The 12,423-nt window shown below is 44.7% G+C and overlaps 1 protein-coding gene across 2 annotated transcripts in view; it reads right to left on the bottom strand.

Moving 5' to 3' along the window:
- The window catches only part of WWC2 (WW and C2 domain containing 2), a 145,291-nt gene that overhangs the window by 37,467 nt on the left and 95,401 nt on the right, over nt 1–12,423 (bottom strand). For both annotated transcript variants that reach the window (XM_043453956.1, XM_043453957.1), the window contains 4 exons: nt 11,356–11,435; nt 7,764–7,893; nt 4,391–4,537; nt 3,290–3,363 (listed from right to left, as the gene is read on the bottom strand). In XM_043453956.1, coding sequence (XP_043309891.1) covers nt 3,290–3,363; nt 4,391–4,537; nt 7,764–7,893; nt 11,356–11,435 — 431 coding nt within the window. The remainder of the gene's footprint in view (nt 1–3,289; nt 3,364–4,390; nt 4,538–7,763; nt 7,894–11,355; nt 11,436–12,423) is intronic.

Here is a 12,423-nt window from a genome sequence, read left to right as displayed (position 1 = left end):
GCTGCCCGGGCCGGCCCCGCGGACGCCGCGTCGACCTGGTCTTCCTCTGAACGCAGCTGGCTGCGGCGCCCAGCACAGGTGGCGGGAGCGGCCCCACCAGGGTGGCGGCAGGTGGGGGTCCCGCGGCCAGCAACGTGGGGAGGAGGAAAACCCAGCCAAGGGACTCCTCCCCGGCTTCATGATTTTGCTGATCCCAGACCTCACCGCATCTAGAGCTTTGTACTCAATGATCAAGTCAGCTCCCGATTCAATCAGAATGACCACCTGAATCCAATAACTTGGTCTGGGGCACCGTGAGGACTGTCGGGACTCTTCAGGAGAGGAATGGCCCTTGGCTGTTTTGACCACAAGCACAAGATCAAGACAAACTATGGGGACTCCCCTGGTGGTCCAGGGGCTAACTCCCCTCACTCCCAACTCAGGGGCCCTGGGTTCCATTCCTAGTCAGGGAACCAGACCCCACATGCCACAACTAAGAGTTTGCAAGCTACAACTAAGACCTGGGGCAATGAAACAAATAGATAAATAAGTATCTTTCAAAAAGGTAAACTATGAACACAACTGATATTGGCATGCTACTAAGTTGATTCAGTCATGTCCGACTCTGTGCGACCCCATAGACGGCAGCCCACCAGGCTCCCCCATCCCTGGGATTCTCCAGGCAAGAACACTGGAGTGGGTTGCCAGTTCCTTCTCCAATGCATGAAAGTGAAAAGGGAAAGTGAAGTCGCTCAGTCCTGTCTGACTCTTAGCGACCCCATGGACTGTAACCCACCAGTCTCCTCCGTCCATGAGATTTTCCAGGCAAGAGTACTGGAGCGGGGTGCCATTGCCTTCTCCAGATATGGGCATGAGGAACCCCATATTCCTATTTCAAGATGTTGGATGATTTTCTGGTATTATCACAGCATATACCAGAAGACGATGAAGATAGAAATGGGGGCACCTGCCCCTCCTTTTAGATGGAAGACGTTGCAGAAGAGAAGAAAAAGGTGACTGAAAAACGTTATCAGGACCAAGAGGGAAGTAGCTCCACATTTTTGTGCCTTAAGTTTCCTGTTTGAGTTAACAAGAAAAGTTGCCACCTTAAACTGTGCTATGTGTATACTTGTGATTTTCACCTGTCATCTGCACTTATGATAGATGTAACATCAGCTATTCTTCAGCTTTAACCACAAAACCGTAAACAACTGTCTCACGTACTGGAAAATTAATCATCAAAATGCTAAATAAGCATGATATTATTAACTTCATTAAGCATGTAAAACAAAGGCTGCAGGAGAAAACAGGTTTCCGAGAAACACAACCCAAACACAAGTAAACACAAAATTCTTTACTTATTCAGAATTAAGGAAGAAAAAGCACTTTCAACATATGCAGAAACCCCCGAGACTTACCATCTCCTCAGAATCACTAGTAACTTTAAAGCTAAACCCCAAATGGTAACAGAAACAGCAATGCAACTGAATGGGAAAGAACCAACATCTTAAGTCTTGATGGGACTGAATTAAATAACTGAAGTGCGAGCAACGATGTAGTGAAAGAAAGAACAGCACCTGTTGCTTGTGGGATCGGGCATTAGGAAGGTCTTGAATTTGATTTGGAAAGACTGCGTCAAATCTGGGCAAGAAACTGCGATGCTTTCTGGGAACGCCTAGAAGACAAGTGCTGTTTAAGCTCCAGGGGGAGCCACAGCCCAGCAGAAGCTCAAGCTGGCCCAAGAGAAGTCAAGTCCCAAAGACGAAGGGGCATGATGCCCGCCTCCCCGAGATTAATTCTGAGTTACGGCCGTTCTCCTTTGGAAAGCCAGGCACCGATCCCGGCTTTATTTCGGAACCAAGGAGCTCTGGCGGCTCGGGGGCTGGGGTGCTCATAGCCAGAGCGCCCCGAACGGGCTCCCACGTCCCCAGCCGCAGCAGCACAAAGGAGCCCTCAGTCCTGGTCGAGGGGAAAGCGCCAGTCCCGGACGTGAGAAGCAGACAACGTGGGCCACGACACTTTTCCTACCCTCAAGACATTTACAATCCACCTGGGAACCTTTACAGGCGTTAAAATTAGCCGCGTACAATGCTGCTCAGAGAGGCAAAGTGACTTGCTCAAGCTCACGTGGTTAACAATTTGTGGAACAAAGCTTAGGGTTCTTTCAGTAAATCAAAGAACCAAGTAATATTAGTAACAGAGGCTACGCAGAGGCAAATGCTGGATTGAGGCAGATCAAATAATGGCATTGTTAAAGCCAGACAACCTCTAAGAAATCTGGCCAATGACTTTTTTTTTTAAAGATTTATTTATTTATTTATTTTGATGTGGACTGTTTTAAAAATCTTTATTGAGTCTGTTACAATACTGCTTCTGTTTTATGCTTTGGGTTTTTATTTTTTATTTTTTGGCTGCGAGGTCTATGGGATTCCCAGCTTCCCACTCCCTGCATTGGAAGATGAAGTCTTAACCACTGGACTGCCAAAGAAGCCCCTAGCCGATGACTTTTAAATTCTCATCATCACCAGGATTAACGGCTGTAGTTCAGCATCCACCCTCTGGGCTGCCTTGCGGTGGGAAACCCCGCACGTTCTCAGCTGAGGCGCTCATGCTTCTGATAATACAGGCCTGTGCCCCCAGCGCCTTCCTAGACAACGGAACAGCAGCATCCTCACACTCTTAAAAGGAAGATGATGAAGTGTTTCAGGATGACCCTCTCTCAGAACAAGCACAGTCCCACTGAGTCTGTCACCAGCTCGAGGACAGAGGAGTCTCCCAGACCCTCCCCGGAGGCACAGGTAAGAAAAAGGCAGTGAGGCTGTGCTGAAGAAGAGTAGAGAGAATAAAGCAGGGACATCCCCAGAAGTGAGTGACACTCAGACACCCAGGCATCCCCCAGGACACCAGCGGGGGGTCTTCCCTCCGACGCCAAGGAAAGTGCTTGAAACTGTTTACCTTCAAACTCCTAGCTGCTCCCAAGCCCAGCACCCGAGTCTCTGCAGCACTGTCTGGGGAACCAACTTCCTACTTTAAATTGTGAGTAGGTACCGTACAGCCTTAAAGCATCTTCCTTCCAGAAAGAAGGGGACAGTTCCATTCCTGCCCTTCTCATGAATTCTCCTTGTTCTTTTTGGCTTTGGGTAGGGTGGGTAGGGACCCCACAACCTTTATCTTCCAAGATCTGAAGGGTGATCTTGGTAAGAACGCGTGGTGAGCGCCCAGCAGATGTCACCACAGGAATAAAGATGAATTCTGGAAACAGCGGGTGAGCCCCTGACCACTGACCACCACACGGCTCCCCTGCTGTTACCTTCTTTTGGCTTCTTCATACTGGAGGCTCAGCCTGACCTTTTCAGCTAAATTTGATCTACTTCTCACTCCGATCTAGTTTAAAAAAAAAACAAAAGGGAAAAAGTCAATTAACTCTGCTAATGAATGAAGTAAAACTGCTTTTGTTTCTAGGAAGTACGAGTAATTGAAAAGCTAAAGAAGATAGCATCGAAATTGGGAACACCAGTTTGCAAAGGCACTTACTTTCGCGTCTCAGTGGGGACAAAACATTTCTTTTTAATTCAAGCTTGTTGAATTTTTTTCAAAGACTTTAACATCCTTTTCTCTACACATTAAAATCCGGATTAAAAAAAAAATCAGGTAAATGCTTCTGGTGTCTAAGAGTTTATGAAGGGCGTACAGGTCAATAAAAATTTATGAACTGGAACTAATTTCCTTGTCTCTGTGAGCCAAAATTTCCATCATGTAACTTCCAACTGCATAAACACAAATAAATTACTTCGAAAATTAATTTTTCAAACAGGTAAGCCCTACTGTTGATCTCTACCTGCTCTACTTTCATAGCACAGAATTCAAAGAACACAAAAATAACTGGGAACTTATTGAAAAATAAATATCTGCTAATGGTGTCCCAAAAGGTGGACTGTAAACTGGTAATAATATTCAAACCACATTAAATATTTTCAAGTGCCAGGTATAAACCACCAATCAAACATTTTAATATAATCAACTTCAGATGTGTAAAGCAAGTTCTTTGGTTTCATTTTTAAAGGCCATATATTTATGTTTTTCATTAGCCTTAATGTGTATTTGGAAGGACCTTAATTTCCAAGGCTCTGAACTTAAGAGGAAAAAAATTCTCACGTGTCTCTCGTCTTTCAATAGAGTCTCTGAATAAATACAGTATGAGAAAGTTTGAACCAAGCTATTCATCTGGACAGATTCTGATATGCTTGGCACCTAGGCAGAAAAGATAAGGCTAAGATTTGTAAATCCAGTCTTATGAGTAGGAAATGCTGCATGCACCCCCTTGCTGGCTCCCGTCCCATCTGCCAGCGATGCTGTAATCAGGGCCCATCCGGGCAAGGCCCAGGCCAGCCCTTCCACACGGATGACTTACGTCCCCGGAGATGCTGGTTTGTGAGCCCGCGTCCAGCGTCTGTCTGGAGAGGGAGAGATGCGAGTTCTCAGGGCTGGATCGCAGGTCTGGCTCAGACGTGCCGATGCTCTGGTCCACGTGAAACCGCCCTTGCAGCTTCGCGAGGCTCTGTTCAGGAAACACGGAGCGCTTTGTGGAGCCGAGCGCTGGGAAGGGCGAGGCTTCCCCACCAGGGAAAAACTACGTCGGAAGAGCTAATCTCAGTGGAAACAACAATTCCTTTATCTTAGTGGAGAAGGAAATGGCAACGCACTCCAGTGTTCTTGCCTGGAGAACCCCAGGGACAGAGGAGCCTGGCGGGCTGCTCTCTATGGGGTCGCAGAGTCGGACACGACTGAAGCGACTTAGCAGCAGTTGCGGGTGTCTACCTCTTTAAATGACTGAAAAAAATGAGGGTACAAGACAGCTTTTGCACATAGATGCAGACTCTGAAAACAAGTGAGATCATATTAAAACAGGTTATCTTCTCTTTCACCCTGTGAATCATGGTATCTTTATATTTAATAGATGCATTTCTTATTTTAAAATTTTTTGAATTAATTTTTTATTGAAGTATAGTTGAATTATAATGTTGTGGTAATTACTGCTGGACCACAAGGTGACTCCGTTATACATACAAACGCATTTCTCATTTTGAAAAATTTGTTAAAAAGAAGTCTATTTTAATGAGGGCTACCCATTTTATGTAGTACAAATTCTGGAGATATGGGATACCTGTAATGCAATCTCATTGTAGATAAAGCAGGCAAACTTCCTACTGAGAAGATGTCTACAGTTATGCCATTTGATATCTGGATAGGATCTAAGAGATTATTTAGCTCATGTAGACGTTAGAGATTAGGAAATAGACCCCAGAAGCTGCAGTCTATCAGTACCTATGATGATGGTTGGTTTGGGGAAGTGGATACTTACAATTGAACATGACTGCTGTCCACATCCAGGTTTAATATAGTGAGTTTATTTTAGAGGGAAGATGTGAACCAGTGATAGCATTAAAAATGAAAAGTCTAAACTTCTACCACCCCCCACCCCTTTACAAACACTAACAAACGCGTAAGAAGCTCATTATTATCGGCTGTAAGAAGAGCCAGGATTTATTCCTGATACAGAAAATCCTCATGATAGGAAATTAGAACTATCAGAGATCTGAAACTTGTTTTTTACCTAACCTCTATTTTCTTTCAAAGGCATTTTTATACAAAATGTATATATTTTTATATAAAATGTATGAGGGATAAAACGTAAAATGGTCACATGGAATAATACATTACAAAAAAGAACAAAGAAACCTTTTAAAGACTTTGGACAAGTCTCTTCTACTTTTTTATGTGAACAGTGAAAATATGTATACTTTTTCAAACCCATCTGGGATGACCACAAATTCAATTAATTTAGTAGGTCATGTGGAGAAGGAAATGGCAGCCCAATCCAGTGTTCTTGCCTGGAGAATCCCAGGGACGGAGGAGCCTGGTGGGCTGCTGTCTATGGGTCGCAGAATCAGACACGACTGAAGCGACTTAGCAGCAGCGGCAGCAGCAGTGGGTCATGACTAGTATGTTTTAAAATGAAATAGAGGAGACTAGGAAATAAAATCAAAGTATATTACTAGTATCAAAAGCAAGCATATTTCTGTGAAATCTGGTGTGTGTGTGTATCTACAGGTAAAGATATTTGTGTTACTGTGTTTTGATGAAAAATATATTTCTTACTGTGGGTCGTATCCAAAGAGGTTTGAAAGTCACAGAAGATATCTAAAACCCTTTTCAGCTCTGTTGTTGATTTCTGTATCTATCACTTATTTTACATATTTTAGTGGTTTAAAAGTTATCTAATTTTTAAACTTAATCTGGCCTATGTATAAATTCAAAGTTTACAGGAAGAATCAAAGAGGACCTAAAATTGGTAAATTATGAGAGTCCAATGTAAATCTGTACAATAACCATTAACTTCTTTCAGGAATGACTGATTTAATCAGCAGGATCATTGTAGAACAACAACAAAGAGCGTATCCAAGTAAAGTTCTGTATGCATTATGTGTATGTTAGAACCATATATTCTAAACAAGACCGCCTGAGTTTGAACCTGGGTCCTGCCACTTATCAGCTGTGTGACTTTCAGTAAGTAACTTAACTTCTCTGTACTGTGGTTTTTGTATCTGTAAGTTGAGGATAATAACAGAGCCTGTCTTTAGGGCTGCTGTGAGAATTAAATGCAGTATTTCTATGCAAAGCAGGCAGAAGACCGTCTGGCACGAAGTCAGTATTTTAAGTATTTGCTATTATTACTGTTGTCTTTTATATTTAATTGCTTCTGGAAAGATATTTTAAAAATCCCTCAATGCAAAATTATATGGGTTCAAGAATATTCACGTGTATTCAACCAGAATTTTGGAAACTGGCATCAGGTAGCTGAATATTTTATTCAAATGTAGAGGCTCTGTTCACCATGGGCTATAATGTTTTTTGAAAGACACAGACTAAATCGTCATCCAGCCAGGTGAAGAATTCCAAATATCTGAACTATTACAAAGAATTCTCAGTGCTTGTGATAATTATGGGATAGAAGGAGGGGAGGAGGAGGAAGAGATACCTCTTAAAAAAAAACGTGACTGTATGTGCTATATGTAGGTGCAGAATACTGATCGCACAATGGTTGTTTTATCTACACATGAGCTGGGCCAGTGGAGCTCAGGTCTGTAGGGTGAGACGTGTACAGGTGTGACCAGGGGATCTAGTGCCATCACCCTGTCTCCCAGGTGACCCCACAGGTGCCCCCCCCCGCTGGGTCAGCATCTCTCCATGCCACCCCCAGCTAGCACTTCAGAATCTCCTGGGGTGGGGAGTAACTTTTCTAAGCTCCTCGTACTCCTCCCCAACTTCTCAAGGCGTATAATCTACTCACTGATGGCAGGTGACATACCCTTTCTGTATCCTGGGCTAAGGATCACTGGTTTAGATAACCCTGCCTATCAGGGCTCCACCTGAAGTTTGCAGTAAGTTGCAGGATGAACCAAGACGCTAATCTCCATACACGGGCTCCAGGATCCACCAGCCCCTGTCTCAAAGGTCACCCAAAGCCAGCCTTCAAATAAGCATATCAGAACCTTGGAACCCATCTGTTCTCCTCCAAGGTAGCGGCTGGCTCAGTACCTGTAACAATCTCCAATGAGACCAAATTCCGTATGAATGGGGTGCAGGTGGGGGTGGGGGGAATGGGGTTGTGGTGGAAAGGGGCCATCCAGACTCTGATGGAGAACTTTCTGCTCAAGGACAATTTCTGAGGCCCAAGAAGGCAGTAGTTTGACTTGGGGGAAAAAAAATGTTCTATCACATACCTGCATCAGATCTTGTTTTTCTTTTTCTCCTGAGCTAATAGCCTTTCTGATAGATTTCAGTTCCGTTAGGATGGCTTTGGCTTCACTAAGTTCATAGCCACTCTGGCCTCCAGACATTTTTTTATCAATTCTGTTAAAGGAGAGGGGGAAAAAACAATCAAAGAATGACAGAGGACAAGCTAAACAGACCGCAGGAACTGGGTGTGGGGATGTCTTGGTTAGCTGATGTTTACTACTGGACTCACACATAGCAGCTTCAGGGTGGTGGTCTTTCCTCCATTCTCTTCTGACCACTTGAAGCTGAGACCCCTGCCATCCCCGACCTCATACCCAGCCCACTGCCATCAGCGTCAGGCTCAGGCTTCTTGTTTACAGTCTGGTTGGGTGGTCCCACTGCTGCCTGAACTCAAACCTCATCACACGCTGATCCTGGCCAAGGTTCGGGACCCGGGGAACTGATTTAGTAGGAAGACAGAAATGCCAGTAAACTGGGCGAGCCCAGGAACCTCGGGATTCATCACTGCCGTCTAATTTTATGCGCTGCGACGTCTATGCAAAACCTAGCATAGGGCACAGTCTGGTGACTGTTAATAAAGGGTGGTGATTTTTGCTTATACTAGTGAGTATCCTATAATGTTTGGATTGTTTGGTTAGTTTCTTGTTTCTTTTTAAATATATGCAAAGTATTCTATTTTTATGACAGTTATGAGTCAAGATAACATGCCTGTCTTGCTGAATGAGTTCAAATCTTAGGAATAAGACGCAAGGGCAGATGTGTTCATTTGTCCATTAATGTTGCATAAAGAGCTCCCCAGTGAGCTCGCTGACTAGTACTTGGTAAGCAGTACTTGCTTTCTGAATGTCCCACAGTTCACAGGGTCACCCTACGTCAGAGGATTTCAGGTAACTGAATTCTTTGGGGTCACAGGGCCCAACCAAATGACCTAATTCTTAAAAAAAAAAAAAAAAAAAGGTTCAAGTTCTTCATGATCACCTATGTGGCTTGAGACTCATTAGGAAAGAACCTGGGCTTTACTTCAGAAACACACAGCCACCCTCCTGTCCCACCAGCCAACAGCGCTGTGACATACAGCATTCCCAGACACACAGCATGTCCTTGTCTGATTCCCAGACTCTCCGGAGATACGGCACCTATTAAATCACAGAAGACTGTCTCTGAGCTAATTTGGTTTAAAACATTTACTAATTTGTATGTATTTCAATGTGAAGGGTATAGTCTGAAAAAAAAAAATTAACTAACGTGATATTGTCTTATTCACTCTTCTCTAAAGTTTACTCAAATGAGTGCAGTTTGTAGATAACTTATTTTTCCAAGTAGCACTTTAGAAAATATTTTATGGTGCTGAACAAGTAATTAAAAGTCTGCAAGAACCTAAGAAAATCAATCTCATCATAACTCAATTCTATAACACAGTCCATACAGCCAGTACCACTGGACGGGCCAGAGCGGACATACGCCTCTCTTGCTGGCGTCCATCTACACATAAGCTACAGTAGCGCTGAGGGCCAAAGTGCAATGGGACCACAGTCTGAAATGAATAACGGAGAGAATAAGACTACACTGATTCATCCAGCATAAACGATGGCACCAAATAGAAAGAAAACCGGGGCTTAAAGCGGTGCGAATTCCACAAAATTATTCCATTTTACTGTGAGTGCGATGTTGCAAAATCCTACAGTGGGATTCTGCTTAAATTTATTCCTGAAATATATTTTCGGTTATAACCCCAAGTAAGATTCCCTTTAGTATCAGGAACGTGATTTCTTGAAAAATATGGTCTCTGGGTATAATCAATTATTCTTCAATCTTCTGGTAGTTATGGCGGTAAACATTTGAATGAAAACAGTTTATTCTGTCTATAGTTAAGATGCACGAGAGGCGTCTAATGTTGGATGTGGTATCTCTCTGCTCTTGGTTCCTCAGATTAGAATCACTGCAAGAGAAAGCCTGAGTTTCTGCAACAAATGGCTATTGTTTTCTTGTGGAATGTTACTGACAGATTCTTAAACATGCCTTGGATTCCTATAAAAATTGCTTGCAAGCAAACTGCTTTGAAACAATACATCATTGTTACATCAATATAACAAAAACAGCAAGTTTGGCTAACCTTTAATCCTGGTGGTGACATGAGTTATAATTTCATGTGTCTTAAAAGTATGTAACGTGTGGCTAAATGCTTCCTGGTGTTCCTACCACAACGCCCTCCTGTATGTTGATGGACAACTGACTAAACAACACATTTAGGTGAAGCCGGGTCTGCTCAGTTTTGGGGGGTGCGCTGCAACCTCCACAGAGGTTCTCTGAACAGAGCTGGACCTGAGAACCACGTGGGGGGCCTTGGGATGGATTCCAGACACATGTGTTTTTTTTAAGAGCTCCTCAGATTATTCTAATAAGCAGTCAGGTTGGAGAACCACCAGGATGGGAGCATCTGAAAGAGTCTCATGGTCATGATCAAATGAGGTGAGTGTCAAAACCAAAGACTGAGCAGGAGAGCCAAGTGTCTGAGATGAAAGTCATGTGCCTGGTGATGAAGAGGAGCGATGGGGGTCCCGAAATACAGCTCCTCAACCAAACACACAGAACGATCTGCTCAGATGGCCCGGCCAGTGGACATGTGGCATCTTTAACAGGGTGACTGACGCCTTGCTGCCTCGGATGCTGTGGAGGCAGATGGAGGAAGGGCGTAAGCCTGCCTGGAAAGGAGCCCCTGGGGAAGCCCCGGTGAATCCTGCCTCACTGCCAGGGCCCCTGCGGGGCGGCGTGGGAGGAGAAGGGGACCGGAAGGGCCGCCGGATGCCTTTCAAGGGACGATGGCTTCAGCCCTCCCCAAGGCTGTGGGCTGCGTGAACCGCCACCGCATCCCAGCCTCGGAGACCCTGGGGTGGGCGCTGCGGGGGCTGGACGCCTGGGTGCGCCTGTTGGGGTCTGGCAGGAGAACGGCAGCTCCCGGGGGCTACGGACGGGGCAGAGAGCCCCAGTCCTCCGACCCGCCCTCCATCATCCGCGTTCTCGTCCGTCCTGGCTCAGCCTGGGGCCGGGGTCCAGTGGCCTTCTGCACAAAGCTGGAAGGGGCAGAGGGAACTCGGGAGCCCGGACACTCACTTGGCCGTCCGCAGACACCCTGGACTGGCTCCCTGAGGGCGGGAGGCATCAGGTCCCCCTGGGGCTGCCAGAGGTGGACAGGCCCCCTGGGTCGGGCTCCACAGAGAACCTGGTCACCCCAGCTTGTCCTGGGCCCCATCTCCTGGCTCTGCTTTTATGTGAGGCTGGCCAGCGGGCCTGCGAGATGAAGCTGAGTGTCTTACTTCAGTTTCCGTGGGTCCTCCACCTATTAGGGAAAACTTCAGACCTTTTCAAAGCGTATAGTAGATTTTCCCAAGTGTCTTTTTACTGTTCTATGGTTGATTGTTTTCTTGTGTTGTTTTTTTTTTTTTTGTGCCAGGCTCTGTGCGTCCTACTTGACTACTCTTTGAGAAAAGTCTTACGTCATCTGCACTTCTGCTTTCTTTGGATTGGCTCAGGGGTCTTGGATCATTTGAGAGTTAATTTCGTTATTCTCATACTCACTGTTTCAGAGTGGCGAAGCCTTGTTCTTTATAAAGCAATTCCTGCTTCATCTGTGAGAGTTCTCGCTTCAGCTTTTTGACCTTTTGTGAGAAATCAATGTAAATATGAATGTTTGTAAATAATTAGTGACACAGTTTTAAAAGGTAACCTATTAGTAAACTATTAAACACATAAACACAGCCACTGGTTTAACGTTAACTCGTTTCTCCTGGATATAGACTCCATGGAAGGAGATTAAGTCAGTTCAGATTATCGGTGATGCACATTATTACTCAAAGTTGCTCTCATCATCTCATGTAGCTGAGTTGCTCTGAGCTGGACATCATGACTGGCAGTGCCAGGCAGCACTTCTCTGACCACCCCACGAAGGCCATTACTCTGTTTTGTTCAGTTCACAGTATTTTCCAAGAGCTGAAATTGTCTGTGTACTGGTTTCCTGTCTGTCCCCCATGGAAGAGTAAGCAGCATCACATCGGCTGTACCCCCAAACTCATAGATTGATACTAGGTGACAACCACGGGGACGATAAATAATTTGTTGTCGAACTGGTAACCATTATTTTTCCCCCATTATCTTTGGAAGTAAGAATACTAAAACCTGCCAGCTCAGAGATATGGTACAAGCCTGCTTCATTCACAAACTAAACGTCTTCTCATGGGTGTCAGAAACTTATTTCCATATAGTAAGTTGCAACCTAAAGTTTTAAGCATGTTCTGGTGTATAGTAATTCCATGTGTTTTGCACTTTTATTTCCTGTTTACTCTATTCATTCCACAAATATGTGTTGACTCTCCACAGTATATCAGACCCTGGGTCTGAAAGTACGAATAAAACAGACCTGATCTTTGCCTTTATGGGTTTTACAGAACAACGAGGGGGCCTGACATTGAGCAAATAATCGTCCAATGAAATAAACCTTACCAATTGCCATAGGTGATTGAAAAGAATAGCACAGGATATTTCAAAATATAGAATGGGGAGAGAGGGGCTTCCCTGTCCAGAAGGTCCATAGGCCTCACTGATGGAAGGGTCCCTGCAGGGTGGAGCTTGCGGACACACCCTAAGCTG

The sequence above is a fragment of the Cervus canadensis genome, chromosome 31, assembly GCF_019320065.1.
Source record: "Cervus canadensis isolate Bull #8, Minnesota chromosome 31, ASM1932006v1, whole genome shotgun sequence".
Taxonomy (NCBI): domain Eukaryota; kingdom Metazoa; phylum Chordata; class Mammalia; order Artiodactyla; family Cervidae; genus Cervus; species Cervus canadensis.
This window is presented reverse-complemented; position numbering and strand designations above follow the sequence as displayed.